Below are 24,520 nucleotides of genomic sequence, written 5' to 3'. Positions count from 1 at the left end.
CGATTCTGTTTCTGTTTTGTAGATAAGTTCATTTGTGTCATATTTTAGATTCCACATGTAAGTGATAGCATATGGTATTTGTCTTTCTCTTTCTGACTTACTTCACTTAGTATGATAATCTTTAGTTGCATCCACATTGCTGCAAATGGCATTATTTTGTTCTTTTTTATGGCTAATGTTCCATTGTGTGTATGTACCACATCTTCTTTATCCATTCCTCTGTCGACGGACATCCATGGTTGTTTCCATGTCTTGGCTATTGTGAATAGTGCTGCTGTGAACATAGGGGTGCATGTATGTTTTTGAATTATAGTTTTTTCTGGATATATGTCTGGGAGTGGGATTGCTGGATCATTTGGTAGTTCTATGTTTAGTTTTTTGAGGAACCTCCATACTGTTTTCCACAGTGGCTGCACCACCTTACATTTAAGGGTACTAGGCTTTTAGATCCACACCCATTCTCAGAGGATCTGTCTCAGGCCCCAGTTGGAGAAACACCTCATTAAACATTAAACATTGGCCCTTTAGGATACTCATCATCAAATGCAGACATGAGCCTTGAAATCACATAGACGGAGTTAGACCATGGCCAACAGATAATCTAGAAACATGAGCCTTGAAATCACATAGACGGAGTTAGAACATGGCCAACAGATAATCTAGAAACATGAGCCTTGAAATCACATAGATGGAGTTAGAACATGGCCAACAGATAATCTAGAAACATGAGCCTTGAAATCACATAGACGGAGTTAGAACATGGCCAGCAGATAATCTAGAATATGCTTATCCTAGGGTTTATTAGATTTTTATTAAAAAAATTAATATACCAACTGTAAAAATGTCTTCCAGGAGAACCCACATGTTCTCCCCATAGAACACTGCTGTGGGTCTCAGACCCATACATGAATAGCCGCTATCACTTTAGCATCCATTAATTGCAAACTTTTATTGTAACAAAAAGCTATATTAAGTCAGTAAAACTTTAAAATAAATTGGGATTTTATTCAAATGTTATCTACTAATACTTGGGAAAAACTTGCACATTTTATTCATCCTCTGGACAATTCTTGTGAACAGAGAGATTTAGGGACCCTTTGCAATATATCTGCAGGCCCACGTTCCGGGACCACCAGTGAACTACAGATGGGAAATCACTGTTCCAGTTTACTGGAGGGGTCCTCGCCTTAGAGTGGAATTACCCATCTAGGACAATCATTTTTAGATGGGGGAGGGAACAGAATTGGTCCATCATCCCCCCAAACTGGCAAAATCTGTGGCCAAGGCCACCCCAACATCTCCCACGCACGCCTGGTTTCCATCACCTTGGGGGAGGGGAGCTTCCCGGCAGCCCTCCACCTCCTTGAGGTGAGTCTTAGGGGTGGGGTGGGCCCCAGACTTAAGTATTTTTTTAGAAGTCCCCGAAGTGATTCTGATGTGTAGCCAGAATTAAAAATCCCTGTTCTGGTGGCAGGAAACATACCAGGGGTTCCCTGAGTAGACAGACTGGAAAGGATTTGAACAACCAAATCAGACTAAAGTGGTAGCCACTTAATCCTGGTTACATATCCTCAGAATAAAGCTGGGCTCCAGGGGACGCAGGCTGGGCAGGTGTAGGTGGCAGCATGAAAATCCTCCAAAATTGCTTCTGTTTGGTATCTGAACCCAGATCTAGACTGAATCCGAACAGTCCACCTTGTTAATATTAATCAGTACTGTTACTGTTTTTTCTTATCATACAGCTAATAGGTATCCGTTTTGGGAGGACAATATAGAAAATGCAGGTAAACCAAAGACCATGGGGAGGGATGGAGAGAGAGGAAGTAGAAAAGTAGATTAATCTGTTTCCTGTCACTAGAGAGAGTAGTATTGGGGTGTCATTTGAAAAAACTAGAAACAGTGTTTTACTCTGGTTTTTCCCTTACGAACCTGTTGTGAATCTCTTCCTCTGTCAGTTATATGACTGTTCAGTCCTCCACTGTGTGGATGCCACATACTTTGTTACCAGTTCCCTAATGCTGGGTATGTGGATTGTTTCTGAATGTTTGCTCATGTTAAGAAATATTCTGAATGTCCTTATAACTAAATATTTTTGCACATCTTTGATCTCCTGAGGACTATAAAATATTATTTAGGGCTTCCCCAGTGGCGCAGTGGTTGAGAGTCTGCCTGCCGATGCAGGGGACGCGGGTTCGTGCCCCGGTCTGGGAAGATCCCACATGCCGCGGAGCGGCTGGGCCCGTGAGCTGTGGCCGCTGAGCCTGCGCGTCCGGAGCCTGTGCTCCGCAATGGGAGAGGCCACAGCAGTGAGAGGCCCGCGTACCGCAAAAATATATATATATATTACAGGCTCATTCTCCCCAGCCATCTCACACTCCCTAAACCCAGAGAGTTCTAGGGCCTTGTGACTCAGCCCCATCACCCTGTCCCTTCATTGAGCGACTGATGGGTTATTAGGAAAGCATCCCAGCCCGACCGCATTCCTGCCCTGGTCGCCCTTCCCTGGGGGGAAGCAGCCCAGCATCCTCCCGGGAGCTGGCACCCTGTGTGTTTCATGACAATGATTGTGTCTCCTCCGGAACGAATCCAGAGCAGGTATTGCTCATTGTCAGGCACGGGCATGTGTGTAGTTTCTCAAGTCCCCCTTTGTACTGACTGACCAAAGCTAAAGTGATTTTTCTAGATGCCAAAGTTAATTTGTCACAGTGATGCATTGATCTGATGATTCCCGTCATAAAACTAATCCCCACGTGTAGTCTACGTGGAGACGTTCATTCTTTTTCCAACCCTAATCTTTTTTTTTTTTTTTTTTTTTTTTTTTGCGGTACACGGGCCTCTCACTGTTGCAGCCTCTCCCGCTGCGGAGCACAGGCTCCGGACGCGCAGGCTCAGCGGCCATGGCTCACGGGCCCAGCCGCTCCACGGCACGTGGGATCCTCCCGGACCGGGGCACGAACCTGTGTCCCCTGCATCGGCAGGCGGACTCCCAACCGCTGCGCCACCAGGGAAGCCCCAGCCCTAATCTTTTAACCTCTTTGGAAGATAACTTTTGTCCACTCTGCACCGCTTGGTGATGGCTTCCGGCCAAAAGCGACCAGGCTGTGACCTGGACCTGAACTGAAGGTGTGAACGGTGGATAATGATGTGGTCACGCTCCTGGACCAAGGGCCCCACCCACAGGCGTGATGGGCTGCAGGTGCCCCCGCTGTGGCTGGGGGCTTGCCCCCTGCCCACCTTTGGAGCTCCCTGCTCCAGACCAGCCCTGGGCTGTGCCCACCCCAGCAGCCCCCCCACCCTGCCTTCCCTGCCTCTCTTTACATAGCGGTCCTTCTTACTCTCAGGTACGTCTGGGAGAAGGATGGGGCCACATTGAGCATGGAGGGCAACCCCCGCATCCGTCTGGACAGAAACGGCTCCCTGCACATCTCTCAGACGTGGTCCGGGGACATCGGCACCTACACCTGCCGGGTGCTCTCAGCCGGAGGCAATGACTCTCGCAGTGCCCACCTGCGTGTGAGGTGAGGGCAGGCTCCGGGGGGTAAAGGGGTGCAGGCAGCAAAGGGAAGGCTGCGTCTAGGCAGGCCACCAGGCCAGGTGTGACCTGAGCCCGCCCACCTCACCCCAGCATCCTCCAGGCCTTCGCCAGCTCAGTTCGGCCCCTGTCAAGGGCGGGGAGTCTGGGTTATGGCTTTGGCCAGGTGGGCTCCAAAGCCAGTGCACAGAGTCTCCAGCTCGATGGCCCCAAAGGCTGGGTTCGGGGGCCGAGCACCAGATATCATGGGAGCTCAGACTGAGTCCTGGGTGTCACCTGATTCTAGACCTCACGGGGGGGGCCCCGCCACACCTGTCTCCTCCAGGCAGCTGCCTCATGCCCCTGAGCACCCAGTGGCGACTCTCAGCGCCGCGGAGAGAAGGGCCGTCAACCTGACATGGGCCAAGCCCTTCGACGGCAACAGCCCGCTGATCCGCTACGTCCTGGAGATGTCGGAGAACAGTAAGGCTGCTCCCACCCCCTCCACTGACCGCAGCCAGGGCGACCCCACTTCTGTGCCTTTGAGCCAACCCTCTGGACGGCCCAGCTCCCTCATCTGTAAAATGAGCCACGGCATCCTGCCGTCGTGTGACAATTGAACGAGATGACGCACAGGCTGGACTTGGGACCTGCCACCCAGAAGCCTCCAAGACACTGGCCATTAGTTTTTTGTTTGTTTTTTGTTGGGTTTTTTTTATTATTATTAATTTATTTATTTATATATATTTTTTTGGCTGCGTTGGGTGTTCGTTGCTGTGCGCGGGCTTTCTCTAGTTGCGGCGAGCGGGGGCTACTGTTCGTTGTGGTGCGTGGGCTTCTCATTGCAGTGGCTTCTCCTGTTGTGGAGCACGGGCTTCAGTAGTTGCGGCTCTCGGGCTCTAGAGTGCAGGCTCAGTAGTTGTGGCCACGGGCTTAGTTGCTCCACGGCATGTGGGATCTTCCCGGACCAGGGCTCAAACCCGTGTCCCCTGCATTGGCAGGTGGATTCTTAACCACTGCGCCATCAGGAAAGTCCCTGGCCATTAGTTGTTTTTTTTTTTTTTTAATTTTTATCTTCCATCCCCAAGCCATGAACTCCAAAATTAGCAGGCATCATTTGAGTGGTGTTTCAAATACAGTTTGCTAGAGCTCATCAATTTGAGAAAAAACAAAAAAGATAGAAAAGACAAATGCCTCTCAGTTCCCATGAGCCCTTGCTCCCTCCCCAGGACCCCCCAACCCCCTGGGACATGTGGGCTAAGGGGAACCCAGAAAAATGACGTGACCAGCCTCTACTGGACCAAGCTGGGGAGGTACTACCCTGCCAGCCCAAACGAGGCTGGACCCCTGCTGGGAATGGAGGGGGAAGAAGCGTGCACCCCCAAGATGCCTACCTCAGCCTCCACCCTCTGTCCCTGTAGATGCCCCCTGGACGGTGCTCCTGGCCAGCGTGGACCCCGAGGCCACCTCGGTGATGGTCAAGGGCTTGGTTCCCGCACGTTCCTACCAGTTCCGTCTTTGTGCCGTCAACGACGTGGGGAGAGGACAGTTCAGCAAAGACACAGAGAGGTGAGGGGAGCCGGGTGGGTGTCTGTCAGGGGCTCAACTCACTAACCCAGCTGAGTTGTCCCTCTCACTGTAGGCCATGCAAGTTCCAAGACTTAACCCCATTCTGCTGTACATCCCCATGGGTTGCCATCATTGTTAAACGCACGTGAATTTCCAAAGACGTCTAGGGTCTACACGGAGCTCTGTATGCAGTGCCTTGCATGGTGCCAGACCCCATGAAGCCTCCAACAAAGCTTTTTTTAAAATGATGAAAGTTTAATAAAAACAGCAGTTCACGCGTTTTAACACCCACTTGTGTAGGAGGCGCGTTCTAGCCGCCTAGACCCGCATAGAACAGGCAGCCTCCTCTAGTGAGAAAAAAGACATCAGGTCAGAATCATAGTGACACCAATTCCATGCCCCAAAGCTGTGTGCTTTGTTCTTTATTTTTTTATGTGTGTTTTTATTTTTTCCAGATTTATTGAGATATCGTTGACTTGTACCATTATGTAAGTTTAAGGTGTACAATGCGTTGATTTGACGCACTCCTCTATGGCAAAATGATTACCCCCATGGTGTTAGCTGACACCTCCATCCTGTCACATAATTACCGTTTCTTTTTGTGGTGAGAACATGTGAGATCAACTTTCTTAGTAACCTTCAAGTATATAATACAGAATTCTTAGCTCTAATCACCATGCTGTGTATTCCATCACCAGAACTTGTTATTCTTATAACTGGAAATTTATGCCTTTTGACTAACATCTTCCCCAGCCCCCCACCTCCTCTATTTCTCTGAGTTCAGCTCCTTTAGACTGCACATACAAGTGAGATCTACAGTGTGTGTCTTTCTCTGCCTGACTTATTTCACTTAGCATAACACCCTGCTGGTCCACCCATGTTTTTGCAAATGGCAGAATTTCTTTCTGTCTCATGGCTGGAAAATCTTTCACTGTGTAGCTGTGTTACATCTTCTTTATCCATTTATTTGTTGACGGACACTTAGGGTGTTTCCATATCTTGGCTGTTGTGAATAATGCTGCCGTAAACAGGGGGGTGCAGATATGTCTTCGAGATCCTGTTTTCATTTCTTTGGGGTGAATATATACCCAGAAGTGGGGTAGCTGGATCACGTGGTAGTTCTGTTATCAATTTGGGGGGGAACCTCCATATTGTTTCCCATAGTCCCTGTACCACTTTTTACTCCCACCAACAGTGCACGAGGGGTCCCTTTTATCCACATCCCCACCAACACTTGTTGTTTGTTGCCTTTTTTGTTTCTGTTTTTGTTTTGCGGTACGCGGGCCTCTCACTGCCGTGGCCTCTCCCGTTGCGGAGCACAGGCTCTGGACGTGCAGGCTCAGCGGCCACGGCTCACGGACCCAACCGCTCCTCAGCATGTGGGATCTTCCCGGACCGGGGCACGAACCCGCGTCCCCCGCATCGGCAGGCGGACTCTCAACCACTGCGCCACCAGGGAAGCCCTGTTTGTTGTCTTTTTGATAATAGCCATTCTGATGGGCATAAGGTAATATCTCACGGTGGTTTTGGTTTGCATTTCCCTGATGGTTAGTGACGTTGAGCACCTTTTCATTGACCTGTTGGCCATTTTTATGTCTTTTTTGGAAAAATGTCTATGCTGCTCATTTGCCCATTTTTTGATCAGATTATTTCGTTTTTTGCTGTTGAGTTGTATGAGTTCTTTATATATTTTGGATATTAACCCCTTGTCAGATACACGGTTTGCAGATATTTTCTCCCATTCCATTATGTCGCCTTTTCATTTTGTTGTTTCTTTTTCTGTGCAGAAGCTTTTTAGTTTGATATAGTCCCACTTTTATTTATTTTTGCTTCTGTTGCTTGTCCTTTTGGTGTCATATCCAGGAAATTACTGCCAAGACCAAAATCAAGGAGCTTTTCTCTTATGTTTTATTCTAGGAGTTTTATAGTTTCAGGTCTTAAGTTTGTCTTTAATCCATTTCGAGTTCACTTTGGGGAGTGGTGTAAAATAGAGGTCCAATTGCCTTCTTCTGCATATGGTTTTCCAGTTTTCCCAACATCGTTTATTGAAGAGACTATCCTTTTCCCATTGAGAAGAGTTAATATTGTTAAAATGTCCATATCGCCCAAAGCCATCCATTGATTCGATGCAATCCCTATCGCAATTCCAACAGCATTTTTCACAGAAATAGTAAAAAACAATTCTAAAATTTGTATAGAGCCACAAAAGACCCCAAATAGCCAAAGCAATCCTGAGAACAAAGAACAAAGCCAGAGGCACCACACTTCCCGATTCCCAACTATACTACAAAGTTACAGTAAACCAAAACAGTATGCTACTCATAAAAATAGACACATAGGGAATTCCCTGGTAGTCAAGTGGTTAGGACTCAGCACTTTCATTGCGGTGGCCCGGGTTCAATCCCTGGTTGGTGAACTGAGATCCTGCAAGCTGCAACCAAAAAAAAAAAAAAAAAAAATAGACACATAGACCAATGGAAGAGAATTGAGAGCCCAGAAATAATAGCAAATAGAAATAGCAAACAGTACTTGCTAAGGGAGCCAAGAATGCGCTTTGCTCTTTAAAAGATGCTCTTTGGTGTGTACACAGACCCCCCCCACTGGGTTAAATCAATCATTGTGGTTTCCCCACAGTTCCAATCAGTTTGAATCCCTCTGGCTTTTACTAGGGGGATGCCACAGGGACTGTGACACTCTAACAGGAGGGAGCAGTGACAGCTAACAGCCTGGCATGGAGAGCAGTTATAGGAGAATTTATTCATTCACTGTTTACTGAGCACCTACTATGTGCCAGGCCATGTTTGGACCATGAGAGGTGGTGCAGGGGAAAAAAATGGACATAGCCCCAATCCTTCAGAGCTACGAAATCCCAATAACAAGAAACCTCGAAGTGTAGGGAAACCATCCTATAACTTCTCCAGTCCTTCGGGCTTCCCTGTGTAATGCTGATTCATCTTCTCAATGAATCGTCCTGAGTCAGCAAGTAAAAGGTTAGATTACCCTCACTTTAGGCTTTACAAAGCCATGGGAGGGTGCAGGATGTTTTGGAAAAGCTATCCATCAGGAAACAAAAACATAAAACGGGAAAGACATCCATCAAAAATAATCAACTTTTGTTGTTAATGGATGCATGTCAGTTATGTGAAAAATACAGAAGTGGAATGCTGTGTCCCCTGGCCATGCCAGAGAAAGAAATGCAATAGCACTGGGCTTCGGGGGGTGCGGGGATGCTCAAACTCTCACGCACACGCCACGCCACCCCTACCCGGCCTGCCTCACCCCTGCCGGGGCTCAGCTGGTTCGTAAAGGAAGCGTGGTTCAAGTTCACCGCCAGCTGGTAACTGGGAGGTGAGTATTTGACACTCCTGCTTCTAAAATACTTGAACACTCATGACGTCATCAACCCCGACAGCAGCTTCTTTGACAAATGGGAAACCAAGGCCTGTGTCCCTCAACCGCACAGAAAATACATATATCTGATGCTTTACAGTGTTTTAAAAAGACTTCCATGTACATTGTGTCGTTCGAGCTTCAACCACTCATAAAGCAGGCAAGTGGACTTTATGATACTGCTTTTACAGGTAAAGAAGCAAGCTCAGAGAAGTTAAGTGACTAGCCCAAAAGCACACAGCAATTGTGCAGAGTCATCCAGGGACAGAGCAGGGTGTGGCCTCTTCCTATCCCATTAAACTCCTGTATTTACCATGGAGACTAGGAGTGAAAAGCCCTGCCCATTCTTGGTGTTTTCCTATCCAGGGTCTCCCTTCCTGAGGAGCCCCCCACGGCCCCTCCACAGAATGTCATCGCCAGCGGCCGGACCAACCAGTCCATCATGATCCAGTGGCAGCCACCTCCCGAGAGCCACCAGAATGGCATCCTTAAGGGCTACATCATCAGGTAGGCGTCCGCACCAGGGAAAGGAGGGGCCGCCCAGACTCAAGAGGAAAGAGATGAGGGAGGGTCAGGGAGTGGATTGGAAAACAGAGCAGATTCATGGCAGGTCCTTCTTCATCCACAAGGACCAGGCAACAAGAAATGCCTACACGACAGTAGGAGGGATTGAAGTTAGACATCTAGAAGAACTTCCAGCAGTGAGAGCCTTGGAAACCAATAGGAATGGTTAGAGAGGAGATACAATGTAGCCTCCTTAAGCCTGTATGGATGGCAGGTCTGCCAGACATCAGGGCTACATAGGAGTAGGGCTACACGGAGACACGTTACTATCCAGGGGACCAACCACCTGGGAAACCAAGAATATTCTAGCAGGCCAGATTTCCCCAGGACAGACAATGAGTGGGCAAATTACTAGGCCAAGAACTGGTTAAAAAGTGGAAGTCCTGGGCTTCCCTGGTGGCGCAGTGGTTGAGAGTCCGCCTGCCGATGCAGGGGACACGGGTTCGTGCCCCGGTCCGGGAAGATCCCACATGCCGCGGAGCGGCTAGGCCTGTGCGTCCAGAGCCTGTGCTCCGCAACGGGAGAGACCACAACAGTGAGAGGCCCGCATACCAAAAAAAAAAAAAAAGTGGAAGTCCTGTCTTTGGTCCCTACTGCCAAGTGGAGCCCAGTTATATAGCCTTTTATTTTTACATTTATTTTTACATTTATTTTTACATTTGACTGTGGGTGCTTTACTGGTAACCTGAAAGTGTATTACTAAGTTGTTACTAAAATTTGGTATTCATAAAAGAAAATTAGCCTGCTACTTGAAACTTCTGAGAACTCGTGTCAGTGTTCTGAACTCTGGCTGGTTGCAAGATGCTAGGCAACTTCACACATCTCTTTCCTGAATGTGTACACTCACAGCACTGGAATTCCCCGATTTTGGAAGCAGTTACTGTTGGTTTGGCTGCTCTACTATCGGTTAATTTCGTCGTGGGCTTTTTGGTGAATCCTAAAGGGTGGTGGTTCTCAAAGTGTGGTCCCTGGACCAGCAACGTCAGCATCACTTGAGAACTTGATAGGAATGCAAATTCTCAAGTCCTACCCCTCACCTATGGAATGAGAACCTTTGGGATAAGCCCAGCAATCTGTGTTTCAACAGGCTTTTCGGGTGTCTTTAATGCACGCTAAGGCTTTGAGAACCACTGCTGTGGGGTTTTGTGAAGCATCAGAATAAGTTGGGGCCTCTGATTTCCCCATAGTTAGACGCTAGAGTATGTGTGCACTGTTGTTCTCCTATGAGCTATCCATCCTCCAGTATTTGCCTGTACGTATCCCATTTCTTTATTACCCTGCATTCTTTTTTCCAGTGGAAGGTGGAACTTGGTAGCGTACGTAGCCTCAGGTTTTTTTCTTTCCACCTCAGTGAATGGCTGTCAGGAGAGGGAGCCCTTCTCCTAGAAGGAGAAAGGAAATGAGCCCAACCTTTGGAGACCACTCTTTGATCAGCGACCCCTCAAAGCTAGACCCGTGAGATCTTCCCAGGAGCTCTCAGCATCCCTGGCTAGCTATCCTACCAATGTCCTCCTCCCCCCTCAAACAGAAGAGTCCAGACACATCCCCTGGACTTGCGTTATCCCGTGGGGTAGCCGCTGGTCACTTGCAGCCACTTAAATTAATAAAAAAGTAAATTAAATGACAAACGTAGTTCCTCGGTTACATTAAGCACGTTTCAGGTGCCCAAAAACCACAAGTGCCAGCAGGTTCCATGTTGGACAGCATGGATGTGGGTTTCCACCATCACAGACAGCTTCCTGGGCACGAGGACAGCAGGCTGACTCCAATCCATGGCATCTTGGCTTTCTCCCCTCAGGTACTGCCTGGCCGGGCTGCCTGTTGGGTACCAGTTTAAGAACATCACGGATGCTGATGTCAACAACCTGCTGCTGGAGGACCTCATCATCTGGACCAACTACGAGATCGAGGTGGCCGCCTACAACAGCGCCGGACTGGGTGTCTATAGCAGCAAAGTCACCGAGTGGACACTGCAGGGAGGTGGGTGGGGACAGTGGCCGTGGAGGAGCTGGTGCTTCCCCCTCTCCGTGCCTGATGGGTCCTGACTGTCCAGTCCTGACTGCCTCAACCGTGTCACCTGTTTTATCCAGTCCCAGGCTGTCACATGCTGTGCCCAGCTACCCCGTAGGGTGGGAGGACGGAGGGAAAGACGGATGAAGAGGTTGGGGTGGGTGTGATGAACGCAGAGGCTTCGGGGATACAGGGACCTTCTGCAAAGTTACCCATTAACTGGATCATGAAACAGCTTACATTTAGCGTTGTGCCTAAAAACCACCCTGAGCATTTTCAGATCCGTCACTTTTATTTGTGGGTACCTGTGAAATGGGCCAGACTGGTTTCATTAAACCCAAACTAATCTGCAGAAGGAGGGCATCTGAAGTCTCCGTAGCAGCAGGGGAGAAGCTGGGGGGAGGGGTGTAAAGCAGGGTCCGCAGACCTCGTGTGTTTTCGCTGCTTAACCGGGCCGGACAGTCAGACGGTGCCCCCTCCACACACACCCCTACCTCTCTGCTCTCCTCCAGTGCCCACGGTCCCTCCGGGCAACGTGCATGCAGAAGCCACCAACTCCACGACCATCCGCTTCACCTGGACTGCCCCCAGCCCCCAGTTCATCAACGGCATCAACCAGGGCTACAAGGTACTTAAGGCCTCTCCTTGCCCCGAGAGGAAGCCTGGAGATTCTCGGAAGGACGCAGGCCACAGAGGCAGGGAGAAGGCGAGGAAGGGGGAGGAGGGAGTCCCCGCTCTGTCTCTGAATCATTGGTTCAAGCCAAGCAGAGGACACGTGATCAAGGCAAGGGGCATGCGGGCTTTCCCCAGGTCCACGTCCAGGCCACGGGGAGTACGGACACTGGCCTGTGTGTGAGCCAGTGCAGGGAGCAGTCAGTCTTGATGAGCCTGCCTTATGAACAAAACCAGGTTTGCTTCAGGTTCAGGGTCCCCGCACAGCCACGGCCCCATCAGAAAAATCCAGAACGGGGCTTCCCTGGTGGCGCAGTGGTTGAGAGTCCGCCTGCCGATGCAGGGGACACGGGTTTGTGCCCAGGTCCGGAAGGATCCCACATGCCATGGAGCGGCTGGGCCCGCGAGCCATGGCTGCTGAGCCTGCGCGTCCAGAGCCTGTGCTCCGCAACAGGAGAGGCCACAACAGTGAGAGGCCCGCATACCGCAAAAAAAAAAAAAAGAAAAATCCAGACCGTGCTTCTTACCCCCAAGCCATGGGCTAATGGGCACTCTGCAGGGTCATCTGTCCTCAGACTGTACTTGACCCTACACAGTGTGTTTAAGGGCAGGAGTAGGACTCAGAAAGCTTAGATTAAAGTCCTGGCTCTGCCTCTGGCCAGGCCCCTGGACAAGTCCTATGAACTGTCTGAGCATCCTTCCTTCAATAAGTGTTTACTGAGCCCAACCATGGGCGCTGTTCTGGCTGCTGGAGAGCCAAGAGACATCCTGTTTCCTCCTTTGCACACGAAGGTGATGATAATTTCTGTCCCTTAGGATTGGATGAGGACTAAATGAGAATATTTGTAATTTTTTCAGCAGAATGACACCTAAGAAGCATTCCGAAAACGGTAGCAATAGTAGTAGAAATGGATTCGTTGCTCAGGCTGCCCTCACAGAGTATCACAGATTGGGCGGCTTAAACAGCAGAAATGTATTTCCTCACAGTTCTGGGGGCCGGAAGTCCAAGGTCAAGGTGCTGATAAGGCTGGTTCCTTTTGAGGCGTCTCTTCTTGGCATGTAGACGGCCGCCTTCTCTGTGTCCTCACGCGTCTTCCTTCTGTGTGTCTGTGTCCAGACTTCCGCTTCTTAGAAGGACACCAGTTCTGTTGGATGAGGACCCACACTAAGGACCTCGTTTTAACTTAATTACCTCTTTAAAGGCTATCTCCAAACACAGTCACATTCTGAGGTCCTGGGGGTTAGGGCTTCCACATAACAATGGGAGGGGAAACAATTCAGCCGTAACAAAAAGCACTAGTAGCAGTGGTGACGGTGATGGTAGTAAATTTGCTATAATTGGAACTGTGCTGCAAGTCGAGACTTCTCAACCATCCCCTTCTGGCAGCCACTCCTGGGTCTCTCCTCTCACCCCACGAGGAGCACGGAGCTGACCTTCCCTAAGAGAATGGGAGATGGCAGATCACAGAGTGTGTGGTCCACGCCGTGTTTTACGGCTTGGCCTCAGCTGAGTGGGGCGGGTGGGAGGAGGCAGTGCGCTCCCTCCGGATGTGAGAGGCATGTCACCAGGAAGCCAGCCGTGGAGGGCAGGGAACCGCGGGCTCTGCTGGCCTCGAGGTGACCGCAGATACTTCCAGAAGATTCCCACACCAGCCGTGTGTGACAACAAGGACCATTTCTAGGACTAGCAGCCTTAGCCTTTGTTGCTGCAAGGTGGGGGATGGCTGGACGGGAAGGGGCTGAGATTAAATCACCCAGAGAATTTTCTGCCGGTGTTTCAAGTAAAGGAGGGAGGGTCCAGATCCCGATACACCCCAGCCGCAGACATCTCGCTTCTAGGAAAGTGCATCACTGAAGCCGAGCGGGGCCCTCCTGGACCAGGGCTGTAGCTGCTCGCCGGTAGTTCCGGCTGGCTGGAGAAACCTCCTAATTGGGACTCTGGGGGGAGGCAGTGGAGGGAAGAGGGAGGCTTGCATCATGCAGAGGAGCTGAGCTGGGAAGAATTAGCTTCTTGCTGCCGGTTCTAAGTTTTCTTCCACTTTGGGGAGACCTGGGCTGCAAACTTCTAAGGTAAATGGCTCCCAGAGGGCCAAGGAGACCAGCTTAGTGGCCGGGACAATTAGGGCAGTGACCCAGAGCCAGAGGAAGCTGCAGAAGCCCGCCTGATTCCCAGGTCCAGTCTGTGCCCAGCACCCCATAACTGCTGCAAGAAAGTCAGCAGAAATGAATTGTCCAGATAGCTTGAGCATAGAAACTGGTGCGTAAGAAGAGCTCACGCTTCCGGGGCACTTTCTACAGGCCAGGCAGGATGCCTGGGCTTCCCTCACATTCTTGTCTCCTACAAGCTGCACAAGATCCCTAAGAAGGAAGGCGTGTTATCATCACCCCATTTTACAGAGGAGGAAACTGAGGCATGAGGGCCAGTGACTTGTTCACAGTCAGAGTAACTGCAAAGCTTGGCTTCAAACTCCAGAGCCTGCACTTCGTCTTGCATTAAAAAGAAAGTGTTGTATGATTTAATTGTAAATAACTATAACTTGATTTTTTCTAAGTATGAATGGATACAAGTGGGGATTTTGTTTCCTGCTCCTTTGACCTTCAGTATCACAGGGAGGGGAAAAAAGCAGCGTCTGTCCCTTCCATCCTTCCAGTGAGAAGGGACCTTTTTTTCCCCTTTAAATTGTGAACAATTTCAAACATCTACAAAAGTAGTGAGGAGACTAAGATGACTTCATCAGACCATAACGCACCCTGGCTTCGACAGTTACCAACTCACGGCCCAATGCGTTCCCTCTATTTTCCAGCCCTCTGCTTCTCCCCTAGAATATTTGTAAGGAAATCCCAGGTATTGTAGCCTTTCATCCATAAATATTTCTGCAGAGAAATATTATAGATAAAGTCTCTACTTAAAACCTAAACACAATAACCACATTCCCATTATAGTGCCTTAAAAAATCAACAGTCCCCTTAATAGCATCAGATACCCCGTCAGCATTCAAATTTCCCCAGTTGCCGCGGCATTTCTTTTACTGGTTGGTTTATTTGCCTCAGGGTCCAAATGAGAGCCACACAGTTGCAACTGGTTGAAGTTTTCTAGGTCTCAGTTGATCTACAGATTCTCCCTCTCCTTTCTCTCTCTCACTCTCTCTTCCTTTTAATTTATTTAGTAAAGAAACTTAGTCAGGGCTTCCCCGGTGGCGCAGTGGTTGAGAGTCCGCCTGCCAATGCAGGGGACGCGGGTTCGTGCCCCGGTCCGGGAAGATCCCACATGCCGCGGAGCGGCAGGGCCCGTGAGCCACGGCCTCTGAGCCTGCGCGTCCGGAGCCTGTGCTCCGCGACGGGAGAGGCCACAACAGTGAGAGGCCCGCGTACCGCAAAAAAAAAAAAAAAGAAAGAAAGAAACTTAGCCATTTGTCCTATAGAGTTTTCTACAGCCTGGATTTGCAACTGCATCCCTGTGGGGTCATTTAATATATCCCTCTGAACACTATATTTGCAGTAAATTGGAATTTAGAACTAGAGGCTTGATCATATTCAGATTTGAATTTTTTATTTTCAAAATATTACTTCCTAGATGGTGCTGTGCATTTTCATTAGAAGGCACGGAGTCTGCCTGTCTCTCTTACTAAGATGTGGTGACCATTGACCACCCCTGTGTGCTCTATTATCTCAATAGGGGATACTTGAGGATATGAAATGTATTCAAGTATCAAAATGAGGATACTTGAATATTATGATTTCTCCTTGATTTATGAGTTGAAATACTTTCCCCCCAAAAGAATTTTTCCGTTCACAACTTTTTGGTTACCTGAAGGTTTAGTTCGTCTAGGAAAAGCATGGTAAATGCTCAGTTCTTTTCCATGACTTAACAATTTTCAGAATAGTGAATTGTTTCCTTAGCATCTTCTAAGGTGACAGATGAGTTTGGATGGGGGCAGAGGGAGGCATCTTTTTGTTTTGTTTTTGTTAGTATTATTATGTCCTTAAGGATTTTTAATACGTCTGATATGTTTCAATCCACTGCCATTATTACTCTCATTGATACCAAATTAACCCATCACCCACCTCTTCCAAGTTGGTGAGTCCTTTTGATGTGGCCCCAGGAGTCTTTTTTTTTTAATTCTTTTTTTAAAATTTTATTTATTTATTTATTTATTTATTTTTGGCTGTGTTGGGTCTTCGTTTCTGTGCGAGGGCTTTCTCTAGTTGTGGCGTGCGGGGGCCACTCTTTTTTTTTTTGCTGTACGCGGGCCTTTCACTGCTGTGGCCTCTCCTGTTATGGAGCACAGGCTCCGGACGCGCAGGCTCAGCGGCCATGGCTCATGGGGCCCAGCCGCTCCGCGGTATGTGGGATCTTCCCAGACCAGGGCTTGAACCCGTGTACCCTGCATTGGCAGGCGGACTCTCAACTACTGCGCCACCAGGGAAGCCCGGGGACCACTCTTCATCGCGGTGCACAGGCCTCTCATTGTCACGGCCTCTCTTGTTGCGGAGCACAGGTTCCAGACACGCAGGCTCAGCGGCCATGGCTCACGGGCCCAGTTGCTCCATGGCATGTGGGATCTTCCCAGACCAGGGCTTGAACCCGTGTCCCCTGCATTGGCAGGCAGATTCTCAACTACTGCGCCGCCAGGGAAGCCTGCCCCAGGAGTCTTTGATAGGTTCCTTGCTATCTGGTATGACAGGGTGGCCCAAGGTAGCTCCTTTTCCTGCCCTGTGCCTGGGATCAGCCATGTCATCAAGGAGCCCTTGTTTCTTTTTTTTTTTTTTTATTTTTGTTGTACGCGGGCCTCTCACTATCGTGGCCTCTCCCCTTGCGGAGCACAGGCTCCGGACGCGCAGGCTCAGCGGCCATGGCTCTCGGGCCCAGCCGCTCCACGGCACGTGGGATCCTCCCGGACCGGGGCACGAACCTGCGTCCCCTGCATCGGCACGCGGACTCACAACCACTGCGCCCCCAGGGAAGCCCCCTTGTTTCTTTTAATGATAGTTAGATGCCAAAATCTGGGCACTGGGGCTGCTCCTGGTTCTAGCATTGGTTGTTGTTTCAAGGCCCTGTGAATGGACAACTCAGAAATACTTTTTTTAAAGATAAAACACATACTGATACTTCCAATTCAATTTCAGGACTCTAACATTTTAAAAATAATCTCATTGGTCTTTTGTCTCTCTTTTCTCCATTCTGAAAACCTGGTTTCTTCCACAGCAACAGAATTACTCACTACTTGATCCCACAAATACCCACGACAGTTTCAGAACAGCAATATCAACACTGTGATTACTGAAAATAGTTTCAGATTATCTGTACTTCTTAGGAGGTATCCCACCAGGGATACAGTCCCCCCCTTTCTGTGCTGCAAAGTCTCTGAAATGGTTTCTTTCTGTGTCATTTTGCTACAATTCAATATACAGTGAGGTTCGTTTGTTTCATTTGGGTTTCGATGTTTAGGGATTGATTTTTTTATTTAATTTTATTCTGTAATTATGTAGCATATTTACATGGTTCCCAAGTTAAAGGTGCAAAGCAAAGTTAATTCAGAAGAAAATCCGCCTGAATTCTGGTCCTCCTCCTTCCCAAGAGAAGTGATTTCTTTTTGTTTGTTGGTTTGGTTCGGTTTTCCCTTCCATGTCTTTAACACAAACAAAAGCTACGCGTGTATAAATGTGTACCGTCGCCTTCTTAGATAAATGACAGTGTACTCCACGTACTCTCTCCATTTTGCTTTTTTATTTACATTGTATCCTGGAGGTCTCTCTGTAAGAGTATATAGAGATATTCCTTGTCCCTTTTTTAAAAATCTGTTCCATTGTGTGGATCTCCCATTGTTTAGTCAGCCAGCTCCCTAGTGATGACATTTTGGTTGTTTCCAGTCTTTTACTATAACAAAGATTTCTGCAGTGAATAGTTTTGTGCCTACATTTTTTCGTACTGTCACATATAACTCTGAAATAGATTCTTAGAAATGAGATTGCTGGGTCAGAAGGTAAATGTGTATAACTTTGCTGCTATTGCCAAACCGCCCCCATTATTTTTTTAATTTTTTAATTTAATTTTTAACTGGGAATATATTTACACGATTCAAAAACCAACAAATGTAAAAAGATAAACTTGTAGCAGGCAGACATCCTCCATCTCACGCCATGCCAGCCCAGTCCCTCATCTGCCTGGTTCTATCCCACCCAACCTTGAAATTCTCCACACTCCAGGGAACCACTGTTGTTAATTTCTTACATATCCTTCCAGGATGTTTTGTGCGAATCCGTGCAAGAGATAGAAAAGTAGAGGGAAAGACAAAGGGAGGGTGCAAAAGAGAATTTCCCCTACTTGTTTTTAACTCCAGAATCTAGCAGGTTATACTCTCCTAGACTCTCGAGCCCGCGAGGTACTGCCTCCATCAGAAACAGGAGGCACGTCAGTTCAGCCCTTTTCCCCACAACCATTGAGGTAGCTAATACCGGCTCCTGTAATAGCCTGAGGCTCAGAGAGGTTGAGTGATTTTCCCAGGGTCACACAGTAAATGGCAAAGCTGTGCTCTGTCGTCCTTTCTCTCAGCTTTGGCTGCACATTCTGCACCCTGGCCCCCCCACCATCACACACACACACACACACACACACACACACACACCTTTCAGTTACAGGGGTGACCCCCTGGGCCTCTGCTGTCTAAGCTGGAGTTGCCTGTCCCACCATCTAGATCTGAAGTCCCCCCACAAGCACACTCACCCACACACCCCAGCCATGCTCAGGGCAGCCCAGTCTGCTTAGAATCCAAGACCAAGGACCTGAGGAAGTCAATCAGCGCTGACCCCCGGTAACAAGAGCAGGCGTGGAGAACCCCCAGCCCTCACCTGGCAGCTGTGTGTACCTCGGCAGATAGAGGGCTGCATCTAAGGTCTCAGGTCCACAAATCTGAAGCCAGATCCAGGTGGTCCCCTGTGCACTGACCGGTCCTCAACCTTCCTGAGCCTTGGTTTCCTTTTTGTAGCAGCACAGGACAGTGATTCGCATGTCCTCCTCATTGTGATGGTGAAACGGGACTGGTCCGTGATGGGCTTAACCCAGTGCCAGGCACACAGGAAGGGCTCATGGGACCAGAGCCCAGTGTGTGTGTGGAGCACAGCCTCCACCCCATGGCTGCCCAGAGCCCAGCCCCTTGGAAGCAACAGAGGTGCAGAAGACAATTCTATTGTCTTCCTGGACCTGAGGGAGAGGCCTCTTAACCCTTAGCCTCCTCCTCTTTGGATGCAGCTACAGGACAAGTGGTTCACATCCCAGAGTAAATGTTTTGAAGCAACCCCTGTCCTGCCTCCGTCTTGGGCTCTGGGCCTGGACCTGGAGGATGATGCTGTGGTCATGACTCCACCCAACCGCACGACCATCACCCTGTCCCCATCTTCTTTGTCATATCTGAAGACAATTCCCTGTGAATGTGCTTTAAGGCACCTGTCAAGACATTCTTTGTCCCTTATTTTATTTATTTTTTTTTTTACACAGGCCTCTCACCCTTGTGGCCTCTCCCGTTGCGGAGCACAGGCTCCGGACGCGCAGGCTCAGCGGCCATGGCTCACGGGCCCAGCCGCTCCGCGGCATGTGGGATCTTCCCGGACCGGGGCACGAACCCGTGTCCCCTGCATCGGCAGGCGGATTCTCAACCACTGCGCCACCAGGGAAGCCCGTCCCTTATTTTTTTAAATAGTAGTGATCACAATTGGCCTAAACCCGAAAAAATAATATTTACCCAGATTTTGCACTTACTGGAGAATGCACCACACAATTCTAATGGTGTAATTAATTCGCAATTACATTGATTAAAGTATATTAAAACATCAAGCTTGTTTCTTAATCTACTCCAGCGAAGTTCAGCGATTGAATTGCTATGAAACAAGATAACCGCAATAAGGAGGGCATTTAACCTACGTATTAAATACCACTTAGTGTTTCTGATTAGTATTTTTAGGGTCTAATTGGTATCTAATTAACTTGCTATAGGCTATCTTTTCACAATACCAATTAAATTCCCAAACATCCTTTATAAACACACGGCCATGAAAAGGAGGAGATGAAGCATTGTCATCGGCCTGAGTTAATCAAGAGACATTGGTGTGGTATTGTTTTATGTCTATAAATACCCAGGCTTATTAAAATTCATCCAGCATAGCTTTTCACCATTAATTGCTATTTAATCAATTTGAAATAATTGAGGAAATCTGTGAGACCAGCTGTCATTGTTAGAGACAGACGAAGGGCCCAGAAAATAGGAGTGTGGGGCAGGAGGTCAAGAAGCAGCAGGAACGTGCAGCAACACGGATGCAACTAGAGATGTTCCTGCTAAGCGAACTGAGTCAGACAGAGAAAGACAAACACCACACGATGTCACTCATATGTGAAATCTAAAATACGACACAAATGACGTTGTCTACGAAACAGACTCACAGAGAACAGACTTGTGGTTGCCAAGGGGGAGAGGGCTGGGGGAAGGATGGATTGGGAGTTTGGGGTTAGCAGATGCTAACATAGCAGGTGCTATATTTAATGCTAAAGTATTATATATAGGATGGATAAACAACAAGGTCCTACTGTATAGCACAGGGAACTATATTCACTATCCTGTGATAAACCATATGGAAAAGAATATTAAAAAATAAGAATGTATAGGGCTTCCCTGGTGGCGCAGTGGTTGGGAGTCCGCCTGCCGATGCAGGGGACGCGGGTTCGTGCCCCGGTCCGGGAGGATCCCACATGCCGCGGAGCGGCTGGGCCCGTGAGCCATGGCCGCTGAGCCTGTGCGTCCAGAGCCTGTGCTCCGCAACGGGAGAGGCCGCAATGGTGAGAGGCCCGCGAACCGCAAAAAAAATAATAATAATAAAAAAATTAAAAAAGGATGTATAAATGTGTATAACTGAATGACTTTGCAGAAGTTAACACAACATTGTAAATCAACTTTATTCTTCAATTTTTAATAAAGGAGGAAGGAAGGGGAGGTGGGGCGTTTATGCAGTTATGGCTGGGATATGTAGAGTGGAGATTAGAGGAAAATTGCTGCTGAATTTCCAGACGGGGTTTTCTTGCCAATGCTCCACCTCTAGAGGATGGTTACAGTTGAAATCCCAACTTGGAACAAGTTTAAAAGAGAGAGTTATCTACATACTGGAGTTCTTAGGAGGAACTGCCCCGGCCCAGGCAGAGAGAGGCATGGGAGCCCAGGTGTAGAAGCAAAGACCGTCAGCTACCCAGGAGCTGTGTGGTATATTGTAAGTCACTTAGCCTCTCTGAGCCTGTTTCGTCATCTGTAAAAAACAAGACTGGCTTCATGCCTGTGTGGGGGTTCAGGGCTCCACGCTCAGAAGGACCCCACGTTCAGTTAAATGCTCTGCTGCCGTCTCTGGAAATTCTTCATAATTTTTGAACAAGGGGGCCTCCATTTGCATTTTGCACTGGACCTGCAAATTATGTAGCCAGTCTTGGTCAAGTACCTCCCTGTGGGGTTGCTGTGGGAATCGAGTGGGAGAGGACTCACTGAAACCACCCTGCCCGGTACCTTGCTTAGAGTAAATCACTCAGCAAATGGAGCAGCACACCAAAGTGAGCTCCCAGAGGACAGATGCTCCAGTGGCCTGTGGGTATCCGCCCGGCCTCCCCTCCCTGGGAGGAGGGACCCTAGGAAAGCTGGGCTCCCGGACACTCTCTGTCCGTTGGCCCAGCCTGTGGGAAAGCGCTGGGCCTCTGCTGGCGCGTGCTCGCTGCCACCCTGCTTGAGTGGCTGCCCTCTCCGCAGCTGATGGCCTGGGAGCCAGAGCAGGAAGAGGAGGTTACCATGGTGACCGCCCGGCCCAACTTTCAAGACAGCATCCACGTGGGCTTTGTGTCGGGCCTGAAGAAGTTCACTGAGTACTTCACCTCGGTGCTGTGCTTCACCACCCCCGGTGACGGGCCTCGCAGCACCCCGCAGCTGGCGCGCACCCACGAGGACGGTAGGCAGCGCCCTAACCCCGGCTCCCTCTGCCCCCACCCCCCTCCGCGGGCCAGGCTGAGCGCTCCAGGCCCAGGACGGCCCTGCTCTTGTCTTCGAGCCGGGGGTCGCCCCTGGAGCCCCACGGGCTGTCTTGAGGACGGTGGTCTCCCTCCGGCTCTAACTGGCATTGGGTGGGTGGGGGACCCTTTTGGGTACAGTGCCAGGGCCCGTGGGACACCTGAGCTTCACTGAAATCCTGGACACCTCGCTGAAGGTCAGCTGGCAAGAACCAGGGGAGAAGAACGGCATTCTCACAGGTAGGCGCCACGGCATCGCTGCCCCGGGGTGAGACGGGCGGCAAAGGCCCTCCCGTCCATGCCCCTCCCTTCGACCTAGTGTGCACCCAGAGCCTCCCAGCAGGCCACTCTTTCTTAGAAAGGACTCATGGGAGGCTCTCAGCCCCCGTGCTCTGAGCCACATCCCAGATCTTCAGCCGCAGTGACCCACCCTCCCTCCTGCAATCCACACCCAACGAGGGGCACCCACCCAGGTTACACTCGGGGCCCCAGGCACGATGCTCCCACCTCCCTCGGCCCCCTCCTTCCAATGCGTGTCTAACTGCCAGACTAGTAAGGAAGTGAGAAGCAGGGCAGAAGGTTAAGGTCCCAGCCAAGCTCACACCACACTGGGGCCTCTCCCCAGGATATCGGATCTCCTGGGAGGAGTATAACCGGACCAACACCCGCGTGACGCACTACCTGCCCAACGTCACCCTGGAGTACCGCGTCACGGGCCTCACCGCGCTCACCACCTACACCATCGAGGTGGCCGCCATGACCGCCAAGGGCCAGGGCCAGGTGTCTGCCTCAACCATCTCCTCCGGGGTGCCTCCAGGTGGGTGCCTGCCCCCCGCGCTGGGCTCCTGGCCTCTTGTTCTCCTGTTCGGGAGGAGGCCCCTTCTTCAGGAAGATTGGCTTCTTCCTACACAGCTCTCCCCTCCCTGGAGTCTGGGGTTCCCGGGTCCTCCCAGGGCCGGCTGCATCCTTGTGATGGTGAGGCCGTGTGGGCTGCTGCCGCTTCCTCCCCTGACTCTCGGGGAGCCCGGGCCCCCGCAGAACCCCACCCTTGCCTCCTTCCGCCACTGCCCCCTCCCTCTGCTCCCCCATCCTTCTCCAGGCTCTGCATCAAGCAGCGGTATCTATGATTCAGGGGAAGAATTCTCACTGTTGCCCAAAAGGTCCAAACGGATTCCAACCAGTGGAAATGTTGGTTGGGAAGGGGATAGAGCAGGGTGAGAATAACCTCACCCCCGGTGTAAACAGCAAGCTTTGGCCCCCATCGCGCTTCTGCCAGGCTCTGTGACCCTGAGCAAGTCAGGCGTCCCCCCCGTGCCTCAGTTTCCCCATCTGTGTCTATGGAGAGACACACCGGATAGCCACGTGGTCCTGTCTGGGTCTGTAAGTCTGTGCTTGTGCGATGTGGCCAGAATCCCTCGACCTGCCCACCGAGGTGGTTGAGATACCTGAGCTTCAACTGACCCCAAGTGATACACTGTAGTGCTCACCTGGCCCAGAGCTCAGTGCATCCGTGCACTTAGCCCTCCCAACAACCCTGAGGTAGGCAATATTATTATCATCTGCATTTTACCGAGGAAGACACTGCGGCACAGAAAGGTTAGGTAACTTGCCCAAAGGCACACAGCATCAGAAGCAGTGAAGTTGGATTTCAACTCAGACAGTCCGACCCCGGAATCTGTTCTCTCTCTGTTCACCCTGAACCCCAAGGTTCCTGGTCAGAATACAGGGACTTTGGGAATTCCCTGGTGGTGTAGCGGTTAAGAATACGCCTGCCAATGCAGGGGACACGAGTTCGAGCCCTGGTCCTAGAAGATCCCACATGCCGCGGAGCAACTAAGCCCGTGCGCCACAGCTACTGAGCCAGCGCTCTAGAGCCCGCGAGCCACAACTACTGAGCCCGTGTGCCTAGAGCCCGTGCTCCACAAGAGAAGCCACCGCAGTGAGAAGCCCACGCACCTCAACGAAGAGTAGCCCCCGCTCGCTGCAACTAGAGAAAGCCCGTGTGCAGCAACGAAGACCCAACGCAGCCAAAAACTAAATAAAGTTAATAATTAAAAAAAGAATACAGGGGCTTCCTCCCGTCCTCACCCCTCCTTCTGACCTCCCTCAGCCATTATTGGTTTGGGAGGGCTGTAATGGGTTGTGTGTAGATGGAGAGAATTCATTCAGGAAGCCCAGCCCCCGTTTCCTGGCCCTGGGGGGTTCTCTCAAGCCCGAGCCTACCTCAGTCCCTGGTCTGAACACAGTGAGCCTTAGATGCAGGGCCGAAGGCCGTGTTGTGGGTTGAGGCCTCGGCCGTGCTCCTACTCCGAGGTGTCTAGGAAATGTGCGACACACAGCCCCCCCACCCCCGCCCTGTGCCTGGAGAGTCCTGTGGGGGGTGGAAGGACCTTCTCACTCCTTTCCTGCCCTGTTTTCCTTTTCCAGAACTCCCAGGAGCCCCCACCAACCTGGGCATTTCCAACATCGGCCCCCGCTCCGTGACCTTGCAGTTCAGGCCAGGTTATGATGGGAAGACCTCCATCTCCCGCTGGCTGGTGGAGGCCCAGGTAAAGCTGCCGGAGGAGAGCCCTACAGCCTGGGCAGCCTGCTCCCCGGCCTTGGCCGCACGCCTGCTCTTGAGAGCAAATCACATGTGTGTTTCAATCTGTGTGAGTTTCACATGCAATTATCAGAAAGTCAGATACACCAGAAATGCCCACAGTTCCACCTCCACCTCACCTGCGTACACACACACACACACACACACACACACACACACACACACACACACA

At 50.2% G+C, this 24,520-nt stretch overlaps 1 protein-coding gene across 2 annotated transcripts in view; it reads left to right on the top strand.

The window, feature by feature from the left end:
• SDK2 (sidekick cell adhesion molecule 2) overlaps window positions 1–24,520 on the top strand; it is a 264,093-nt gene that overhangs the window by 191,114 nt on the left and 48,459 nt on the right. For both annotated transcript variants that reach the window (XM_027080548.1, XM_027080547.1), the window contains exons 13-22: window positions 3,342–3,518; window positions 3,858–3,994; window positions 4,933–5,080; window positions 8,837–8,977; window positions 10,833–11,014; window positions 11,557–11,672; window positions 21,493–21,688; window positions 21,888–21,986; window positions 22,372–22,563; window positions 24,174–24,295. In XM_027080548.1, coding sequence (XP_026936349.1) covers window positions 3,342–3,518; window positions 3,858–3,994; window positions 4,933–5,080; window positions 8,837–8,977; window positions 10,833–11,014; window positions 11,557–11,672; window positions 21,493–21,688; window positions 21,888–21,986; window positions 22,372–22,563; window positions 24,174–24,295 — 1,510 coding nt within the window. The remainder of the gene's footprint in view (window positions 1–3,341; window positions 3,519–3,857; window positions 3,995–4,932; window positions 5,081–8,836; window positions 8,978–10,832; window positions 11,015–11,556; window positions 11,673–21,492; window positions 21,689–21,887; window positions 21,987–22,371; window positions 22,564–24,173; window positions 24,296–24,520) is intronic.

This window comes from Aethalodelphis obliquidens, unplaced genomic scaffold, assembly GCF_003676395.1.
Source record: "Aethalodelphis obliquidens isolate GAN/ISIS:26980383/991018 unplaced genomic scaffold, ASM367639v1 scaffold44, whole genome shotgun sequence".
NCBI lineage: Eukaryota > Metazoa > Chordata > Mammalia > Artiodactyla > Delphinidae > Aethalodelphis > Aethalodelphis obliquidens.
The sequence above is the reverse complement of the archived record's forward strand: the minus strand, read 5'-3'. Positions and strand labels throughout refer to the sequence as shown.